Source organism: Plecotus auritus (genome assembly GCF_963455305.1).
Source record: "Plecotus auritus genome assembly, chromosome: 15".
In the NCBI taxonomy this organism is placed as follows: Eukaryota; Metazoa; Chordata; class Mammalia; order Chiroptera; family Vespertilionidae; genus Plecotus; species Plecotus auritus.
In genome coordinates, this window is record NC_137781.1 from 4,355,017 (window position 1) to 4,377,320 (window position 22,304).

Consider the following 22,304-nt stretch of genomic DNA (forward strand, 5'->3'; position numbering starts at 1 on the left):
TCAGCGAGCACGAAGGAGAAAGATGCAGGTGAGGCCAGCGGTGGAGGCAGGGCCAGGCGATCCCGTGGGAGCCTAGTGACCATCGGGTGGAGTGTGGTCTTGCACTCCTGGAGGCAGTAAGAAGCCTTCGAGTTGTAGAACGAACGTGTGCCCTGGAGCACGGGGCGGGGGGGGGGGGGGGGCGCTACTAAAGAAACTGAGATTTTGAAAAGATCCTTTTAGAAAAACAGATTGTAAGGGGGGGGCATGATACTGCTCAGGAGGCTATCACAGCACAGGAACAGAGATTATAACAGATGACAGTGTATGTATGTGTGCTGGGGAAGGAGTGTAAATGTAAAAAGTACAGATGGAACAGTGGGAAGAGACGAGGTCTCAGGAGTAAAAACTGAGCAGAATGTGCTGTCACTCAGCCACCCGCCGGACACCTCCCAGCTGAGCCAGGGGCACTGGTTTGGGAAGTCCGTCATCTCCATCCCCAAATCCATCCGACTAAAGCCTGCATCTCTTCTTCCATGTGAGCGCAATTTTTAAAAAGGATCTCGGGAGCTCAAGGGTCATTTTTTGGGACTCCTAACCTTCAGGCTGACATTTGTCCAGTATCAAAAATATAAACACACACACACATTAAGTGTCGATACAAGTGCACGCACAGACATGATTCCTACGTGCCTCTTCTCTGGCACAAGATGGGCTTCACTCAGACGTTTCAAACTGACCTCGGGGCTTCCGGTGTGCGGCCCTGTGCTGAGGGAGCCCACAGTCACCCTGGGCGGATGCTGGTATTACAGCCGCCGCATTTCACCGATAAGCAATCAGCTCCTTCCTTAGTGGCAGACCCAGGACTCAGAGTCCAGAGCCCGGAGCCATAAAGCCATAAAGACTTAGGGTGACTGTACCCGAGTCCTCTCTGCAAGATCACGCCTGCTGACAGGTCGCCCTCTGGAAACGCCTCCCTGGCTGGCCTTTCTCGGGCCACATTCAAATTAAGAACTTCCGGTCATGAAAACACCATTAAGATGTTACTACCAGGTTGAAAACTGTATCTACAGTACATAAATCTAGTTTTGAACCCCCAAAAATGAGACAAATCAAGAAAAGATAATCCTAAATAAAAGTGGACAAAAGACTTGATCAGGCCATAAACATAAAAAGGTGTTCATTGTCTGGCCGGTGTGGCTCAGTGGTTGAGCACTGACCTATGAGCCAGGAGGTCACGGTTCAATTCCAGGTCAGGGCACACGCCTGGGTTGTGGGCTCCATCCCCAGTGGGGCCGTGCAGGAGGCAGATCTACGATTCTCCCTCATCAATGATGTTTCTCTCTCTCTCACTCTAGCTTCCTTTCTGAAATAAATTTTTCTTAAGTTGCTCATCTAGTCAGACAAACGTCGATGAAAACTACACTGAGATGACACTAAAGACCCACTGGAAGGGCTCACCTTAAAGGACCTGGCACCAAGCGTGCTGGACACGCAGAGCACAGAAACTCCCAGCCACGGAGAAGCAGAGTGTGAGTGGTACAACCGCTTTGGAAAAGACGTCACCTCCTAAAACTGAAGACACTGAATAATCCAGTGGCAGTGCCTACGTGCATAAATATGTGCAATGTTCACCAAGAGACACAGTCACGTGTTCATGGAAGCATGATTCTTAGCAGCCAAAATCAGGAGATAACCAGATGTCCATCAATCATGGTCTAGTCACACAACAGAATCCTGGACAGCTGTCTGTCAATCGTGGTCTAGTCACACAACAGAATCCTGGACAGCTGTCTGTCAATCGTGGTCTAGTCATACAATAGAATCCTGGACAGATGTCTGTCAGTCATGGTCTAGTGACTAGTCACACAACAGAATCCTGGACAGCTCTCTGTCGATCATGGTCTAGTCATACAACAGAATCCTGGACAGCTGTCTGTCAGTCATGGTGCAGTCATACAATAGAATCCTGGACAGATGTCCATCAATCATGGTCTAGTCACACAACAGAATCCTGGACAGCTGTCTGTCAATCGTGGTCTAGTCACACAACAGAATCCTGGACAGCTGTCTGTCAATCATGGTCTAGTCACACAACAGAATCCTGGACAGCTGTCTGTCAGTCATGGTGCAGTCATACAATAGAATCCTGGACAGATGTCCATCAATCATGGTCTAGTCACACAACAGAATCCTGGACAGCTGTCTGTCAATCGTGGTCTAGTCACACAACAGAATCCTGGACAGCTGTCTGTCAATCATGGTCTAGTCACACAACAGAATCCTGGACAGCTGTCTGTCAATCGTGGTCTAGTCACACAACAGAATCCTGGACAGCCGTCTGTCAATCATAGTCTAGTCATACAATAGAATCCTGGACAGATGTCCATCAATCATGGTCTAGTCATACAACAGAATCCTGGACAGCTGTCTGTCAGTCATTGTGTAGTCATACAACAGAATCCTGGACAGCTGTCTGTCAGTCATGGTGTAGTCACACAACAGAATCCTGGACAGCTGTCAGTCAGTCATGGTGTAGTCACACAACAGAGTCCTGGACAGCTGTCTGTCAGTCATGGTCTAGTCATACAACAGAATCCTGGACAGCTGTCTGTCAGTCATGGTGTAGTCATACAACAGAATCCTAGACAGCTGTCTGTCAGTCATTGTGTAGTCATACAACAGAATCCTGGACAGCTGTCTGTCAGTCACGGTGTAGTCATACAACAGAATCCTGGACTGCAGTGAAGATGAATGGATGCATCTGCAACCACACCTGAATCGTAAAGCGAGGTGAGCACAGTGGCTGCCTTGGGGGAGGAAGGTGTGAACAGGAAGGCCACCACATATGGAGCTTGTGGTCGGGACAGTGCGACCTTACATTTCATAGGGTGACGTCACAGGAAGAGGCAAGCAGTGGGTGGGGCGTCTGAGCAACTGGCACTAGTCCAGTCTCTGATCTGGATGGTTTCCGTGGGGTTACTATATAGTAATTTTTACTCGGGTAATGCATTTCCAAGTGGAGAGAGAAGAGAACGCCATCAGCTGGCAGCACCTACGTGGGTGAGTTACACAAACATGTGGGTTCACCACCTGCGTTAAGAAACTGGAAGAGCTGGCCTGGTTGGGCAACAGCCACTTCCCTCAGCCCAGCCGCGCTCTCTGACCCCACACTCTCTCCCGGCCTCATGACTCATGAGACTCACCCAACGCCATCCCAGGCGGCTCCAGACACTCCGCCAGAGCGAGAACCTCTAGCATCTGCACGTAGGAATCATAAAGCGTACACGCAGGGGTGCGATTAGCCACCTGAGCCGTCACCCATCAACAGAAACAGGACCTACCAGCGGTAAGAGGACGTGAAATGTGCACACAAAACACTCAGCTTAGCGCTTGTCACCGAGTCGGTGTTCAGTACTACGGGCCGGCCTTTCTCAGCGACACACACCCTCAAATTCACAACCAGAAGGCAAATCTCCTTGCCATGGCCCTGCCTGCTGACTGCAGAGGCACCGCAGCCTCCAAACGGAGCTGGGATATGTCTGTTTGTTTCACTCTTCCAACACTTATCACTGGGAAAGACAAAATCCACCAGGAAGTAAATCTTCCAGTGCCTCTAGGTGCCACGTGGGCAAATCCCCTACAAGCATGCTCTGAAAAGTAACTTGTTTTTAGTTGTTTCTGTCCAAAACACGTATTTTGCCTGATTCTGGCTTTTACTGGTCTGATCAGTCAAATAAATGGATATCTATAAAAATGTACTTTAAGATGATGGATTTTAAGACCGTAGCCATAAAATGCCCTCGAAACTAAAACTAGCTTCTTTTTATTTTTTCAATATATTTTTATTGATTTCAGAGAGGGAGAAGGAGAGAGAGAGAGAGAGAGAGAGAAACATCAATGATGCGCCAGAGTCATTGATCAGCTGCCTCCTCCACACCTCACACTGGAAATCGAGTCCACAACCGGCATGTGTCCTGATGGGGAATCGATCCGTGACCTCCTGGTGCAGAGGTGGAAGCGCAACTGAGCCACCTCGGCTGGGCTGACCCTGGCTTTGAAGGTGAACACCGAAAGCAGCTGGCTCTCGCTCCCGTGGTGTGGCACTCCGGTGACTAGTAAGCACACTCACCTACCTCTTGCCCCTGACGGAGGTATACACTATTTTTCTCCAAGAAACCGCCCAAGTCTAATTCAAAGCCCTTTTCCCAGCCAATGTGGCAGCGAGCCCTCACACAATGGGTTGCTAGGAGTGTCATACGTGAATACAATGAAAACTAATGAACTACCGGTACCCACAACATCCATCATCTGACACAATGCTGAGCAGCAGCAGCCACACACAACAGACTGCGCCAAGTTCACAGGCAAAACTGCAGTGTGCATGGCACCCACGATTAAGTGGTGAAATTATAAAGGAAAGCCACAAAATGGGCCCCCCAGAAAGCACGCTAGGGACTCTAGCGGTCACCATCACGCACAGCATCTCACTTGTCGCTATCTGCCCGCACCATGAAAACACTGCCTGCGTGCCGACAATGCTCTGCGCACGGCTGTCTCCCATCTGAAACGGTGCCTGGGAGGGACATGCCAGGTTCGCAGTATCTGTTCAAAACAATCCACTGTTACGTATTTCACAGCGCGTCCGACCCTTAATAAGCAGTACAGCCAGCAGCATACGGTGCGTTTTCCACAGCAGTACATACAGTCAAGGAGTCATAAGTAAGTAAATTCGAATTACTTTCTAGTTCTTAACCTTTTCCCCTAGGGAAATACTTTTACTAAATGCATGAATGTATCCAGATTTAATTAAAGCTTTTAAAAAAAATAAACAAAGAATGCAAAAAATCAACTGTTTCAGCAAGCCTGGGGTTTAGATATAATTCCATCACTTTCCCCCACCAAAAAAGTACACCAGAATGCTGTGTTATTATAAGATGACCACAATTGTGCTCACACTTACTTTTTCATGAGTCAGCAATGTGTATTCTTTGGATTTTAAAAATGAGTTATGCATTTCACAACCGATGATTACAGTATACAGTTGGAAACCATAAGCTTCTAAAGAACAGGGATCCCAAACCAAGTGTGCTCAGCTAACGTTTGGTGACCTAAGCAAAAAAGTCAGTCATTACGGACGCCCTCCTAGGTTTGATAACCACGTCCTACGTTAAGAGAGCTAACCATAAGTTAAGGGCCATCTGAGATTCAGTAGCTAACTCTACACGCACAATGGTCAGGGCCTTGTTCTTCAATCGCAAATGGTGTTTTAGGGTATAAATTCTGGCAACATTGGTTTTCTGGTTTTGGGGGGTGTTTTTTTCTCACCTGAGAATATTTTTTACTTTTTCCCATGGGTTTTTAGAGAGAGGGAGGGAGGGAGGGAGGGGGGAGGGGGGAGGGAGGGAAGGAGGGAGGGAGGGACATGGATGTGAGAGAGACACATGGGTTGGTTGCTTCCCACACAGGGCCTGGGGGACCAAAACCTGCAACCCAGTAGTTGCCCTTGACCGGGAATCGGGAGACCCTCAGGGCCAAAGCTCTATCCACTGAGCAACCGGCCGGGCGGTTTTCAGATGCCTTCAAGCAGTGCCTCTGTGGTCTAGCTCAGTGGTCGGCAAACTCATTAGTCAACAGAGCCAAATATCAACAGGACAACGACTGAAATTTCTTTTGAGCCAAATTTTTTAAACTTAAACTTCTTCTAACACCACTTCTTCAAAATAGACTCACCCAGGCCGTGGTATTTTGTGGAAGAGCCACACTCAAGGGGCCAAAGAGCCGCAGGTGGCTCGCGAGCCGCAGTTTGCCGACCACGGGTCTGGCTGATCAGAGCCAGTCACTGTCATCCATTCCTCGGGTGTAAAACGAAATTCCCTGCGCATGTGCTCGGCACACACGCTCACGATTAAGAATGTACTGCTTGAGGAGGAGTGGAAATAAAGCACCTGGCTCCCCCATAAAGGAGGAACCTGAAGCCACCCTTCTCTGCAATGAATAAATCAGGAGGCACTCAGGTCGGAGACAGCGCAAGGCCTATTTTTACTGCTACCTTACCCTCAAAATCCCGCTCTGAAACGCACACGCCAATTTTAAATTCCATTTAAAACTCTCCCTCAAAGATTGTCTTTCAAACTCAGAGATGCAAAGCAAGTTCCAGTCAAGTATTTCAGAAATACCCTCTTAGACAGCAACTATCTTTTCACCTTATTTAACATTTGATTTTAAAGAATAACTCTAGTAATAAAAAATAGCTTTGCTCGACCCACTAACTTGTCTTCAGCCACTGCCATGTGCACCAGCACCCCCACTGAGGGGTGACCGAGAGCCGGGCATGGGTGGCAGGCACTACCCTTGAACTTACAGCCAGGTTCATGGTCTTTCAGTAGAAAAGGAGTTTTTATCACGGTAGGATCACACCCAAAACTGAATTACATTTCCAAGTTTTTCACCAAAATGATTCTTTGTAAAGCCACCTTCCTCAGCAGCACAGTGATCTGACTGTCTTATTTACACTCCGTTTTATTCTTAGAACTGTGGTGAGTTTACATTTGGTCTCTAAATAGACAAAAGATGAAAGAGCAAGTAAAAGTCGGAGCCAGCACATTGTTTCCAGGACTGAAAAAGCGGAGTGAAACTTCTGTCACCCCCTGCTCCAAAGCCAACAGGAAACCGCGCTCTGTCCGTGGCATTACCGCCCTCAGCCTCCCGGGTCTCAGCCTCAGTATTTGCGGGGGCGAGGGCTGACCCCTTATCACCTGCTGATAGCCATCATTGGTCAGCAGGAGCCTTTCTTGAATATGAAACAAGTCTGCAAGCCCCTAACATGAAAACATCAGCGAGAGAGAGAGAGAGAGAGAGAGAGAGAGAGAGAGAGAGAGAGACCGACCTAAAAGTGCAGGATAATTTGTGCTACTACACCACCTGGGAGAAAGGGCAGTATGATTTGAAAAGTAGCTAACAGGGCCCTAGCCAATGTGGCTCAGTGGACAGAGCGCAGGCCTGCAGACTGAAGGGTCCCGCGTTCAATTCCCGTCAAGAGCATGTACCTCGGTCACAGGCTCCTCCCCAGCCCAGGGCCTTGGTCAGGGCGTGTTTCTCTGACATCGATGTTTCTCTCTTTCTCTCTCTCTCTCTCTCCCACTCTCTCTGAAAATCAATGGGAAAATATCCTCGGGTGAGGATTTTAAGGAAAAAGGTAGCTAGCAGACCTGTCCTAAAACAAACCTAAGAGTTGCAGCTGGAGGCAGGATTACCCGCTAAGCACATAAATTAAAGTTCGACCAGGAATGTCTAAAATGCCAAACACGCTAACATAAAAAATTAAAAGCCTTTTGCCTTAAATACTATCAAAATATTTCTAGTGAGTAATGATTACTGTATAAACTGAACAGGGCCAGGAAAATTTACTACACAACCAAGTGAATCCTCAGAAAGGACAGTGCCTTTTTCGTTCACCTTTAAAGCAATCTGAAACAAATACGCATTGATCAGTGAGTATCAACATTAGAACTGCATTGTGACCGCCATTCCGGACATAATTCCTGTCTGAAAAGGCTAATTTTCAATTGGTTTGGTTCACTAACTTGGCTAACTTCTACAGTTCTTAACTTTCAAGTGTTCGTCTATTAAGAAAAGTCCACTGTGCCTCACTTGATACAAGGAACTGATTCCTGAGAAGTGGTGTACATAATTTTCATACCAAACCACACTACACTTTTAGAGATAACCTGGGGAAAAGGTGCTGTCCCTGTGACATAATGAAAATGTGCAAGCGGGAAGATCTAGCAAGCATATAGATAACAGCACAATTTTAAGTGTTATAACTTCTCCACAAAGTGACAGCTTGAAAATGCAGAAGCCACTGCAACTTCCGTGACTCAACCAATGGAAATGATTCTAATAATTATTCATACCGTTTCCTTGCATGATTAACAATGCTTTGGTGAGACCGAGAGCCACCCTCCAATTCCTCATTTCAACATCTGAGTCAGATACACTAGCAATTGTGTTCACAAATCCAGGGGTGTATCACACATATCAAAACCTTTTCCTTTATTACTTCTAAAGTCAATATTAGTACAGAGAAGCCATTTGTAACTCAGGTATGTATTTTTTACAAGTATCCTACACTTTCTTCTAGTGTTCTATGATTTGCTTTATTTGCTCTTTTACAAAAACAAACAAACAAAAAAAAAAGCACTTTTTTTATTCGCCTATGGACTGAGGAAGAAAACTCAGACTTACATGAAAAGAAAAAAAAAATTAACCAACAGTCCCAGCACTATTTACTGAATAATCCATCCTCTCTCCAATAATCTACAATGTTATTTTAATCATATATTCTAATTTTCCCTCTTGCTGCCAATTTACCAATGATTATTATATGTATTCCTGGGTACAACCTTTTTGGAGAAAAAATTACTGGTATTTATCAGAAATTTAAGTGCACATACCCTTTGACCCAAAAATTACCTTTTTAAAAATTTGACATATGGTAATACTACGTAAGTACATAAATATATAAAAATATAACGCTGCTTACTACAATAGCAAAATCCTGGGAACAAGTTAAGCCAGTGGTTGGCAAACTCATTAGCCAACAGAGCCAAATATCAACAGTACAACAATTGAAATTTCTTTTGAGAGCCAAATTTTTTAAGCTTAAACTTCTTCTAACGCCACTTCTTCCAAATAGACTCGCCCAGGCCGTGGTATTTTGTGGAAGAGCCACACTCAAGGGGCCAAAGAGCCGCAGGTGGCTCGAGAGCCGCAGTTTGCCGACCACTGAGTTAGGCAATGATGATCCATAGCAGGTTTCCGGGACGGAAAACCATTCAACCATTACAAAGAACATCCAATCAAAGGTATTAGAGTTCTACAAACTATTATGCTAAAAATAAAAAAGCAAGCTGCCAAATTAATGTCTTCATTTCCTTTTTAAACTGGGGGGGGGGGGGGGGACAAGAGTATGATATGAGAGATTGAGTACAGAGCCTACCTTCTAGTAAGCGCTTTAATCCCCTTAAAGAAATAAATGTGACTTGAAAACAGATGGCTGAGTATTATTTCACTTCAGAATACAGCATTTAATAAAGTAAGTTTTCAGCCCTAGTCCGCCTGCAGAACAAAGGGTCCTGGGTTCGATTCCGGTCAAGGGCACCCAGGCGGGGCCCTGGTCAGGGCATGTGCAGGAGGCAACCAATCAATGTGTTTCTCTCACATGGCTATTTCTCTCCAGTCTTTCCCTCTCTCTCTAAAAAATCAATGGAAAAATACTCTTGGGTGAGGATTAAAAAAAAACAAAAAAAACCCACAAACAAACAAAAATAAGCTGTCAACTCACATTCTACTCTCAAGAATGTAAGAATGCACACTCCCTGCAATGCAGTATGTCACCTGTGATGCTTTTCATTACGGCCTAAAATCTCAATGCCGAAATTTGGGGGGAAAAGTGTGACGCCTTCTGAACCATCTTCCTGGGCGACCCGCGGGAAGCTTCACTTCTCCCCAGCCTCCAGAAAACCTCTGAAGAGTGTGCTGTCTTGGCTGTCCAGCGGGAGAGATCACACTCGGGGAACAAAGTGACATTCTCCGTAATCTGGAAGCAAAGCCTTCCTCCCCGGAAAGCAAGCCCCATCAGCGGTACATACTGTGTGTTTATTTTAAAATCAAAGCAAAAAAAATTCCCTTTTTTTTTTTTTTAAGTCATTGGATCAAGTTTTTTATCTTTAGGTTGTTCTTCATCGCTATCAAGTCAAAAAAACCCGATTAAAGTCTTTTTTTTTTCCTTTTTTTTGATTAAAGTCTTCTTAAAAAAAGAATACTACATTTCTTAAAAGAATTTACTCAGGACTAAAGGTAACCACTCTCCAGGCCTTATTATGTACCTGGCTCCCAGATACTCTGAATAAACATGTCAAATAGAAAAAAAACAAAAAGAAAAAAAAAACACAAATACCCAAAACCACAAACTGCTCAAGAACTCCCAAACTGTGTCAAGTGGTGAATTTATCTTCTAAGGGGGAGACTTTTTACTCTTCACACCTCTGTATTCCTGAAGAACAAGTAACTTCTTTCCGATGGGAGAGAGCACAATGTACAAAAGGAGAGGATTTCTCACTGATTCTTCGAAACAAGGTCTCGAGGCACCCAGAAAACAGCAGACTTCAAAACGCAGGGAAAAAACCAATGGGAGAGATAACCATTCCTTTTTTTTTTTCCTTTCCTTTTTTTTTTGCTGAGACCCACAGATCTTTGTTTTCACTTTTAAGAGTTTCATCTCATTGTCCACTCGGTAGGAGGGTATTTGGTGTTAACTTTTTTGAAAGTTTTAAATTCAAACGAAACTATTAAAAAGTGGTTTTTTTAAAAAAAATTTTCAATGTTGCCTTCGATAAATAATACAGGATGGGAAGAATAAAAAAAAAGAAAAGAAAAAAAAGACTGCCTACTACACATCTGAGTGTTTTACAGCCTCAATGCCTTATCGCCGGGGCGCGCATTCCACCGCCAGTGACATCAGATCGAAACTGCACGGTTTCGCCGGGACCGAACCACCCATCCCTCCAAACGCACGGCTACCGGGCTCGCTGGCGGGGGACCCCCCCCCCTCCTTCCCCCGTCAACCCCGACCTCCGTCCCACCGCAGGAGGCCCGCACCCCCCGCTCCCGACGCCCAGTTCCCCGGCGCGGGACCTGTTGCGCGTCCCCGCCCCGCCCGCCGTGAGCCGGAGCCTGGCACCGACGCCCGCGGCGATGCACCTGCCCGACGGCGGCCCCGCGCGCCCGCCGCCGCCCCCGCCCGGTGTGCCCGCCGTCGCCCCCGGGCCGCCGCCTGCGGGGAGGAGAAAGGCGGGGCGCGGGCCCGACACCGGCGGCGGCCGCACTCGCGCTCGGGACGGACCCCAGCGGCCCTGGGAGGCGCTCGCTCACCTTGGCGGCCGCGGCCCTGGCCGACATCTTGTCTCCCTCCGGCGCCGCGCGAGGCTCCCCGGACCTGAAACTCCGCGCCACCGGCCCGCCGGCTCCTCACGCCACAGTCCAGATAAACATCTCCCGGGAGCGAGCGGGGCTGAGGGCGGGGGTGGGGGGGAGGCCCGAGAGGCCCGGCCCACGGGGAGGGGACTCAACTCGGACAAAAGTCCGGGGAACGCCCGCCCGTCCGGCCCGCCCCGCCCGGGTCCTCTCCACGGGGCGCGCCCGGCCGGCGCCTCCCTCCCTCCGAGTGTGGCCGCCCGCGCGGCCTCCCCAAGCTCGGGCTGCCCGGCCACGTCCGCCTCGCCCGCTCGTCCCTCCGCAGCCTCCGGGGACCTCCTTGCCGTCCCCGCTGCCCGCCCGAAAGGTTCCTCGGAAACCGGCTTCGGCGCAACTTCGCTGGAACAACGCGCGGGGAAGACACCGCGGCGTCGGCGAGCTGAGCCGGCGCCGGCAACTGCGGGCGGCCACGCAAACCAGCCGGCGCGGCGCGGCCCACTGAGCATGCTCAGCTGGGCGGGGGCGGGGCCACGCTGGGAGGGGAGGCAGGGGCGCGTTTGGGGGCGTGGTTAGATGGGGCGGGGCGTGGTGGGCGGGGCCGTAGTTGTGGGCGGGGCCGGCGCCCCCGGCCCGCTTCCTGCTGCAGGCCGCCCCCCCCGTCGCGGAAGGAAAAGGCCAGTTTCCGAAGTAACTTGGAGGCCTGGTTTCCGCTGGCGCGAGAGTCTTCCTGTTTGTTTTTTACGGAGGGTCCGGCGGAAATCGCCCCCCAAGCAGCAAGCCCCTGAGCCCAATCCTTTTTTTTTTTTTAAACTTCTAAAGATACTTATGCATTTTGTCCTAAAACAGCCACAGCCCCTGCACCTCCTACCTGCGCATCCTTCCTTAAACCTGGGAAATAACGGTGCTCACAGCTGCACCACGTGTGCGGGGCCTGCTGCTCCATGGGAGGCAACATGCCTGTGGTGTGCGGTGGTTTTGTTTTTTTGTGTGTGTATGTGTTTTTCTTTCTGTAAAGTGCATCCTGGCTCTCATCTCTGATGAGCTCCTAACCAGGTCAAAATAATTACACTGATTCTTGACAACCCGACTGACCTAAGTAAAACCGGTAATGAGGTCACACGGGCATTCCGGGCAAGCAGGCTGGTTCACTCCCATTAGGCCCTCGAGGTAGAGAGCCCAAGTCTTTTTCTCCCAAGTGCAACGAGCCAGATCTTAAAAATACATGTTGCCATCAAAAAATGCTGGCATTCTTGCCCGGCTGGTGTGGCTCAGGGGTTGAGCGTTAACCTACGAACCAGGAGGTCACGGTTGGACTCCCAGTTAGGGCACATGCCCCTCACCCCACCCCCCGGGGGCTGCAGGATGGATCCCCAGGGTGGGTGTGCAGGAGGCAGCCGATCTATGATTCTTTGTCATCATGGATGTTTCTCTCTCTATCCCTCTCCCTTCCTCTCTGAAATCAATAAAAAAAAATATATTTTTTAATATATTTTATTGATTTTTTTTACAGAGAGGAAGGGAGAGGGATAGAGAGTTAGAAACATCGATCAGCTGCCTCCTGCACACCTCCAACTGATGTGCCCGCAACCAAGGTACGTGCCCTTGACCGGAATCGAACCTGGGACCCTTGAGTCCGCAGGCCGACGCTCTATCTATCCACAGAGCCAAACCAGTCAGGGCAAAATATATATATATTATTTTAAATGATGAAATTCTTAAGTCGGGAGTGGAGAGGGGTCTGGCTGCCTTGCAATTCTAAACCCAGTTCTTCCAGCTCAGTCTGTGCAAAGACATGCAGTCTACCATCCGGTTTACTGGGCCATTACTCAAACTGCCCACCGCGCTGGCTGGCGGCCTTGATAAACACCAAGGAACCGGCAAGAAGCGTTATCCTACACTGTCTCTCTCTTTTTTTTAAAATATATTTTATTGATTTTTTTACAGAGAGGAAGGGAGAGGGAGAGAGAGTTAGAAACATCGATGAGAAACATCGATCAGCTGCCTCCTGCACACTCCCTACTGGGGATGTGCCCGCAACCAAGGTACATGCCCTTGACCGGAATCGAACCTGGGACCCTTGAGTCCGCAGGCCAAACCGGCGAGGGCTATCCTACACTCTCTAAAATGCAAAGCTCCTCACACATGCCAGGAATCCTTAGTAACCTTCAATGATAACATCCTTCCGGTACCCATGATACAGCCACGAAAGGTACACGAGAGCTGGATACAAGCATAAACACCAAGTTCTATAGGATGGCTCTCTCTTTCGAATTCAGCAGTACGAAAAGATCACACTTCTCTTAACCAGTAAGTATCTGTAGGTCATACATCGACGATTAAGATTTTCAATATAAAGTACCATCTAGTCTGCAATCCGAAGCTACCTGAACCAGGAAAAATGGCATGCTTCAAAGCAAAGCCTTATCACCCTCTATGCCCCCTTGCCTAGAAATGGTTAAAGACACTTTTTTAAAAAGTCATGTGTGTGTTTTTCTTTGTTTTTATTTTTTTTAAAATATGTTTTATTGATTTTTTTACAGGGAGGAAGGGAGAGGGATAGAGAGTTAGAAACATCGATGAGAGAGAAACATCGATCAGCTGCCTTCTGCACACTCCCCTCCTGGGGATGGGCCCGCAACCAAGGTACATGCCCTTGACCGGAATCGAACCCGGGACCCTTCAGTCCGCAGGCCGAAGCTCTATCCACGGAGCCAAACCGGTTACGGCTATTTTTTCTTTGTTTTTAGGCAAAGTGTTATTTCTTCTTATAAGAACTGTAATTAACATGTCCTTATGAGCAAACGCTATTTCTTATGAAGGTGGGAGACATTTTATTTTAAAAGGTAGTTGGTGGGAGACTGGGAATCGAACCGTGACCTCCTGGTTCACAGGTCGACACTCAACCACTGAGACACCCCGGCTGGGCTCCTTGTTTTTTTCACTTGTCACTTTCCATCCAGTCTCCTGTGTATCATTTAAGTGCTGGACGACAACCATTTGCCAAAGATCTAATACATCAGATTACAGTTTTAGTATATTTTACTTTTGCCATGGTTTAATAAATAATAAAATGAGGCCAAAAAAAAATTCCACTTTGAGAATACTATGATTTAAAAATTGCATTAATAAAAATACTTCCGCCCTAACTGGTGTGGCTCAGTGGATAGAGCGTCGGCCTGCAGACCGAAGGGTCCCAGGTTCGATTCCGATCAAGGGCATGTACCTTGGTTGCGGGCACATCCCCAGTAGGGGGGTGTGCAGGAGGCAGCTGATGGATGTTTCTCTCTCATCGATGTTTCTCACTCTCTATCCCTCTCCCTTCTTCCTCTCTGTAAAAAAATCAATATATGTATATTTAAAAACACTTCCTTTAATTATAGTGTCCTTTTTAAATTGTTCCATGGTATTTATATCTAAATTAAACTGACGGATGTATATTTCATGTATCACCTTTGCTCCAAAAACGCAGAGGAAGTTTGTATCCTTTGTAAAAATAATGGTAGCCCTAGCCGCTGGTTTGGCTCAGTGGGTACAGCGTTGGCCTGCAGACTGAAGGGTCGCGGGTTCGATCCCAGTCAAGGGCACGTAGTACCTCGGAGGCAGGCTGGATCCCCGGCCCCAGCGAGGGCCCATTGGGGAAGCAACCAATCTATGTGTCTCTCTCACATCGATGTTTCTTTCTCCGTGTCTCTCCCCTTCCCTTCCACGCTCTCTAAAAATCAATGGAAAAATATCCTCGGGTGAGGATTAATAAAAAATAATAATAATGATAAGACACTGTTGTCAAACACTAAAAAGACAGCCCCCTCGCTATGGTTTATTTTTTGGGGGAGATGCTTTCACTAAGAAGTGGAAAGCAGAATTCTGTCGCCCCTTTAGCAACGAAGCGTTTACCCACGAAACACCAAAACAACGTGGACATCCTACCACAAGCTGAAGGCTGAGGTAGGAGAGTGGTTAGCGCTCCTGCAGACGTCTGGTTGGGAAGAAAGACAGGCACGTTTGAGATTCTCACCCAAAGTAACGCTTCCCCCAAGAATCCCTTTCGGTTCCGCAGTTTTATCTCATTTCTGATCTTCTCATGCACGCTGAACAGGAAGCGAAACAACCACAGCACTTACAAAGACAACTTCCTGTGGGATTTTTGGTGTCTGCGGCTCCGAATGAAGAAAGAAAAAAAAAAAACCACAGTGCATGCAAAATCTTTGTGAGTCTTAGCATGAGCCACGTAGCAAAACAGCCGTGACCCCAAGGAGGAACCATGGGCACACGCACCTGTTACAGGTTTATGTTTTCTATGTATATATTTCCATTACAAAAAGAAAATATATCCTTAGAAAGAAATATTTATGTTATTTCAGGACCGAGCTAGGAGTGTGTGTATGAAATGCAAAGGGAAAGTATCAGAACACTGTGATAGAACAGGAGGGGCTTGATCAGGTCCCAGGAGAGATTCTACAACATACAAAATACTACAGGTAGGAGAACGTTATCAAAGCATTGTAAAAATAATAATAATACTCCTGATGCCGTAACTCAGTGTGGGGGGGGGGAGTTAAAAATTCTATAAATTGATTCAGAGTTCTCCTCTGCCGATGAAGTCATTATAACATTAAATAAAGAAGATCTTTTTAGGTACAAATACACAGAGAGTATACTTCCAGATCAACTTCTGTGTATTTATTTACACATATATATGGAGAGAGAGAGAGAGATGGATTCCTTAAAAGAAGCTGGATGGTCCAGTCCCTCTGAGTGTAATGTTTGCGTTTTATTTTTACAGTGTTTGTGATAAAGCATCCTATCTGATAAAAGAGTAATATGCAGCCGAAAGCGGTTTGGCTCAGTGGATAGAGCATCCGCCAGCGGACTGAAGGGTCGCGGGTTCAATTCCAGTCAAGGGCATGTACCTTGGTTGCGGGCACATCCCCAGTGGGAGGTGTGCAGGAGGCAGCTGATGGATGTTTCTCTCTCATCGATGTTTCTAACTCTCTATCCCTCTCCTTTCCTCTCTGTAAAAAATCAATAAAATATATATTTTTTAAAAAAGAGATGCATCTTATTTAAAAAAATAAATAAAAATAAATAAATAAATAAATGTTCTCTTTGGATGACAAAGGGTGGACACCGATGGTGAAAGCATCGAAAACAGCAGGAGGGGTGTGGCTCATGCCCGGGTGCAGGCTCCATCCGCAGTGTGGGGCGTGCAGGAGGCAGCCGATCCGTGATTCTCTCTCCTCATCGTTGATGTTTCTCTCTCTCTCCCTCTCCCTTCCTCTCTCCAATCAATAATTTTTTTTTTTTTAAGAAGAGCATGATGCCCTAACTGGTTTGGCTCTCGATAGAGCATCGGCCTGCGGACTCAAGGTCCCAGGTTCGGTTCCGGTCAAGGGCATGTACCTTGGTTGCGGGCACATCCCCAGTGGGAGGTGTGCAGGAGGCAGCTGATGGAGGTTTCTCTCTCGTGGATGTTTCTAACTCTATCCCTCTCCCTTCCTCTCTGTAAAAAATCAATAAAATATATATATATTTTTTTAAGAAGAGCATGAGTTGGATAATCTGGGAAAGATCTTCTGGTGCGAAAGTTGTCTCAAGCGCAAAACAGAAGTGGGGTCCCACGGGGGGCTGGTGGGTCTGTGTGAGGGGGGACGCCGAGGCAGACTGATCCTAAGGCCCTTGCTAGCCATCACGTTCAGGGCTCTGAAGAGTCCCAAGCCGAAGCTCTTGTTCACCCCTGACACTCTGAGGCCAGCGTGGGATGTGGTTCTCTGTGGATCCTACCCATTGTGGAAAGATAACATGTTATCACGCTCCATACTCTGTCTCTGGGACAAGCGCTAATTTTAAACGTGATTAATACTTCCACTGGCGAGCGCGTATTCCATGGAAATGAAAAGCTGTATGAAAGCTGGGCGCGTTATAAAAACAACAACACACACACACACACACACACACACACACAAACCCAGCTGAGCTTCAACGTGTGTGTGTGTGAGAGAGAGAGAGAGAGAGAGAGAGCGAGGGTTGTGTTTTGAAAGGGTGTGGTTTCCTGACTCTCGGGGTTGAGTGAAAACATTCTTGAGCCAAATTCATTTCTCTGATATCTCCAAGGCAGGAAGAAACGGGCGCCTAAAATAGCATAAAACCCTTCTTGCACATATAATCAATGCAAGTCAACTAAGACGTGTGGGCAACACCCCACAGTTCTCGTCTTAATTCCTTTCTTAGAGATAGTCCAGGCAGTTGGACTGGAACATTCAGCAACGCAGCATACTTTTGACTCATTCATTCATTTTTTCCCTGTTCAACGCATATTTGTATTATCTCTTCCTACGACGTGCCCGTCTTTTAGATTTTTTTTCTCAGGTTTTTTTCCTTTTTTAATCCTCACCCGAGGGCATGCTTTGGTTGATTTTAGAGAGAGAGGGAGGGAGAGGAAGAGAGGGAGGCACACCCATCTTCTCTCCCCTCCCCCCACCCCCAATCCCTAACCCCTGGCCACCACAAATCCACTCTCCACCTCTATAATTATATTACTTCACGAATATGACATAACTGGAATCACACCTTCTTTGAACTGGCTTTTTCAACTCAGCACAATTTCTTGGAGGTTTATACACGTTGTTGCATGTATCACAGATTCCTTCCTTTTTAAAAAAAAAAAAATGTATTTATTGATTTCAGAGAGGAAGAAAGAGGGAGAGGGAGAGAGAGAAAAACACCCATGATGAGAGAGAATCATGGATCGGCTGCCTCCTGCATGCCCCTTACTGGGGATCCAGCCCACAACCTGGACGTGTGCCCTGACCGGGAACTGAACCGTGACCTCCCGGTTCAGAGGTTGACGCTCCACCGCTGAGCCACGTTCCTTCCTTTTTATTGCTCAGTAGTATTCCACTGTGTGGATGTTCTGAAGTCACCATTCCCCACTGGAAGACACCTGAGTAGGTTCCAGCTGTTGGCTCTCAGGACTAAACCTTCTATGCATATTTGTTTGTTTGTTTCTATATATCTATATACTAGAGGCCCATTGCACGAAGATCCGTGCAAGAATAGGCCTTCCTTGCCCTGGCTTTGCTCCGGGCCACCCGGGAGCCTGCAGTCCTCGCTCCCGGCCAGAGCGCCGCTTCTGTAGCTCCCTCCGCCCCCCTGCCCTCCCCCTCATAGCAGGCATCCCGCCCAGCCGCTCCGTGCCTGCCTATGCAAATTCACTCGCCATCTTTGGTGGGTTAATTTGCATACTCACTCCTGATTGGCTGGTGGGTTTAGGCGGAGGTACTGTCAATTTGCATATTTCTCTTGTATTCGTGTCGATTTTATTGCTTTTTACAGAGAGGAAGGAAGAGGGATAAAGAGTTAGAAACAGCCCTGACCGGTTTGGCTCAGTGGATAGAGCATCAGCCTGCGGACTGAAGGGTCCCGGGTTCAATTCCGGTCAAGGGCATGTACCTTGGTTGCAGGCACATCCCCAGTAGGAGGTGTGTAGGAGGCAGCTGATCGATGTTTCTCTCTCATCAATGTTTCTAGCTCTCTATCCCTCTCCCTTCCTCTCTGTAAAATATCAATAAAATATATTAAAAAAAAAAAAAAAGAGTTAGAAACATCGATCAGCTGCCTCCTGCACACCCCCCCCCCCCCACTGGGGATGTGCCCGCAACCAAGGTACATGCCCCCGACCGGCCAGAATCGAACCCGGGACCTCTTCGTCCGCAGGCCAATGCTCCATCCTCTGAGCCACACCCGCCAGGGCCTTCTGTGAATATTTGCGTGCGAATCCTTGCATGCAAAGAGCTCCTCACTTCTCTGGGATACGTGCCTGAGAATCCAAATGCTCAGTCCTGTCGTAAATCCATTTTTAGTTTCCAAAGGAACTGCCAAGCTCTTTTCCGGACTGGCCATGCCATCCTACACTCCTACCAGCGACGCACGCGGGGTCCAGTTTCTCCACGCCCCGGTCGGCGCCGGCTGTGGCCGCCGTGTCTCGTCTTAGCCGTCCTGACAGGTGTGTGAGGGTATCTCCTGGCTTGATTTCGCATCTCTCTAATGGCTAGGGATGTGAAACAGCTTTTCACATGCTTATTCGCCACCTGCACAGCCCTTTCCACGTCAATGTCTTTTGTCTGTTTTTTAAATATATTTTTATTGATGTCAGGGAGGAAGGGAGAGGGAGAGAGAGAGATAGAAACAGCAATGATGAGAGAAAGTCATGGATCGGCTGCCTCCTGCACGCCCCCTACTGGGGATCGAGCCCGCAACCCGGGCCTGTGTCCTGACGGGGAATCGAACCCTGACCTCCTGGTTCATGGGTAGATGCTCAACCACCGAGCCACGCTAGCTGGGCAAGACTTTTTTTTTTTAAATATAATTTTATTGATCTCAGAGGAAGGGAGAGGGAGAGAGAGAAAGAAACATCCATGATGAGAGAGAATCATGGATCGGCTGCCTCCTGCATGCCTCCCCACTGGGGATCAAGCCCGCAAACCAGGCACGTGCCCTTGACTGGGACTCAAACCCGGGACCCTTCAGTTCACAGGCCGACACTCTATCCACTGAGCCAAACTGGCCAGGGCTTTTTTTTTTTTTTTTTTTTTTTACTACTGAGTCTTGAGAATTCTTTATATAGCCTAGATCAGTGGTTGGCAAACTCATTAGTCAACAGAGCCAAATATCAACAGTACGATTGAAATTTCTTTTGAGAGCCAAATTTTTTAAACTTAAACTTCTTCTAACGCCACTTCTTCAAAACAGACTCGCCCAGGCCATGGTATTTTGTGGAAGAGCCACACTCAAGGGGCCAAAGAGCCGCATGTGGCTCGCGAGCTGCAGTTTGCCGACCACTGGCCTAGATACAAGGACTGGTTGAATATGTGGTGTGCAAATATTTTCTTCCCAATGTATAGCTGGTTTTTTTCATCCTTTCACAGGATTTTTCCAGGAAAAGCTTGTTAATTTTTGTCATACTTTTTAAAAACTGACTTCAGCCGAAACCGGTTTGGCTCAGTGGATAGAGCGTCGGCCTGTGGACTGAGGGGTCCCGGGTTTGATTCCGGTCAGGGGCACGTACCTTGGTTGCGGGCGCGTCCCCGGTGGGAGGTGTGCAGGAGGCAGCTGATCGATGTTTCTGGCTCTCTATCCCTCTCCTCTCTCTTCCTCTCTGTAAAAAATTAATAAAATATATTTAAAAAAAAAATAAAAACTGACTTCAAAGCAAGGAAGGAAGAAGGAGAGAGAGAGATAGAAACATCAATGATGAGAGAGAATCATGGATCGGCTGCCTCCTGCACGCCCCCTCCTGGGGATCCAGCCCGAAACGTGGGCATGTGCCCTCCCTGGGAATCGACCCGTGACCTCCTAGTTCAAACTTTTTAAACAGGGGGCCAGTTCACTGTCCCTCAGACTGTTGGAGGGTCGGACTATAGTTTTAAAAAAAACTATGAACAAATTCCTATGCGCACTGCGGGCCCGGGACGAGTCGGCTGCTAAGCAGGACAGGCAGCGGCACCCGGCAGGCCGGATACATGTCCTCGGCGGGCCGAATGTGGCCCGCGGGCCGTAGTTTGAGGATACCTGTACCTAGTTTATAGGTTAATGCTCAACCACTGAGCCACTCCAGCCGGGCGAACATCTGGACTGTAACTTTTTGAGAGTTCTTGACCATCGGCCTGCAGACCAAAGGGTCCCGGGGTTGGATTCCGGTCAAGGGCATGGACCTTGGTTGCAGACACATCCCCAGTAGGAGGTGTGCAGGAGGCAGCTGATCAACGTTTCTCTCTTATCGATGTTTCTAGCTCTCTATCCCTCTCCCTTCCTCTCTGTAAAAAATCAAATATATTTTTTAAAAAATCAATGGGAAATTATCCTCCGGTGAGGATTAAAAACAAAGAAAACAAAAACTGGAGATGTTACGGGTCCTGCTCCCTCTGGCTGTAAAGCCGAGAGACGTATCAGTACTTGACAGCTTATCCGCGACAGAACGCCCCTCGGTCAGACTCCCGGTCAGACTCCGGCGCGCAGAGCAAGCTGGAATTAGCCACAAAGTAAAATTACAGCAGCATCCAGGGACGTGCACACGTTTCAGATTCTGCTGATCCGGGAGCTCCAATTACAGGGTAACTAAGGGTTGTTGCAAAGTAGACAACGCGGAGGGTGGGTCTCCTTTTTAATGAGTAGCTAAGAACCATGTTCCATCGGCAGGCCCTTTGTACACAAGCATCCATTATTTTCCCTGGGATCTATATTTGGGCTGAAACGTCCCCCTCTCCTCTCCCGTCCTGCCCTTCTGCTGCTTGGTCAGCTTTCTGGCTTGAACGAGCCAGACTCGACCTCCCCCCGGTGCAGACGACATCGGAAGCGCCGGGCTCAGCGCCTGACGGCCACGTTTAGGGTCCGGCCTTCCAGGCACGTGGGGTGGGGTCGGGCTTGTACCCCTTCTGGTCAAACTTAGGCAGGCACATTCCCCCTTTGTGGGCTGCCCTTCTTCTTCTTCTTTCTTCTTCTCCTTTCTCCTTCTTCTTCTTCTTCTTCTTCTTCTTCAACATTTTTATTGGGCCCTGGGCCTGTGTGGCTCAGTGGATAGAGCGTCGGCCTGCGGACTGAAGGGTCCCAGGTTCGATTCTCAGTCAGGGCACATGCCCGGGTTGTGGGCTCAGTCCCAGTAGGGGGCGTGCAGAAGGCAGCCGATCCATGATTCTCTCTCATGGTTGATGTTTCTAGCTCTCTCTCTCCCTCTCCCTTCCTCTCTGAAATCAATTTTAAAAAGTATATTTTAAAAACATATGTAAATAAATAAATGTTTTTATTGGGGATCAAGCCCACAACCAAGGAATCAAACTGGTGACCTCCTGGTTCATAGGTCGACGTTCAACCAGTGAGCCATGCGGGCCAGGCTCTTTGTAGCTTTTTGATACTTACATATATTATTATTTTTTAAAATATATTTTATTGATTTTTTACAGACAGGAAGGGAGAGGGATAGAGAGTTAGAAACATCGATGAGAGAGAAACATCGATCAGCTGCCTCCTGCACACCCCCTACTGGGGATGTGCCCGCAACCAAGGTCCATGCCCTTGACCGGAATCGAACTCGGGACCCTTCAGTACGCAGGCCGATGCTCTATCCACTGAGCCAACCCGGTCAGGGCCTTATATATTATTTTTTGTTTCTATATTGTCTTTTTTTAAAAAAAATATAAGTTTTTATTGATTTCAGAGAAGGGAAGGGAGAGGAAGAGAGAGAAGCATCAATGATGAGACAGAATCATCCATCGGCTGCCTCCTGCACGCCCCCTACTGGGGATCGGGCCGCAACTCGGTAATCAAACCAGTGACCTCCTGGTTCATAGGTCGAC

At 47.9% G+C, this 22,304-nt stretch overlaps 1 protein-coding gene across 8 annotated transcripts in view; it reads right to left on the reverse strand.

The window, feature by feature from the left end:
- The window catches only part of TJP1 (tight junction protein 1), a gene marked incomplete at its 5' end in the record, with an annotated part of 106,526 nt that overhangs the window by 47,108 nt on the left and 37,114 nt on the right, over positions 1-22,304 (reverse strand). The window contains one exon of one of the 8 annotated variants that reach the window (XM_080651624.1): positions 10,915-11,044. The exons of the other annotated variants lie outside the window; for them this stretch is intronic. Coding sequence (XP_080507750.1) covers positions 10,915-10,941 — 27 coding nt within the window. Of the gene's footprint in view, positions 1-10,914; positions 11,045-22,304 lie in introns of those variants that run through there. 8 annotated transcript variants of the gene reach the window in all.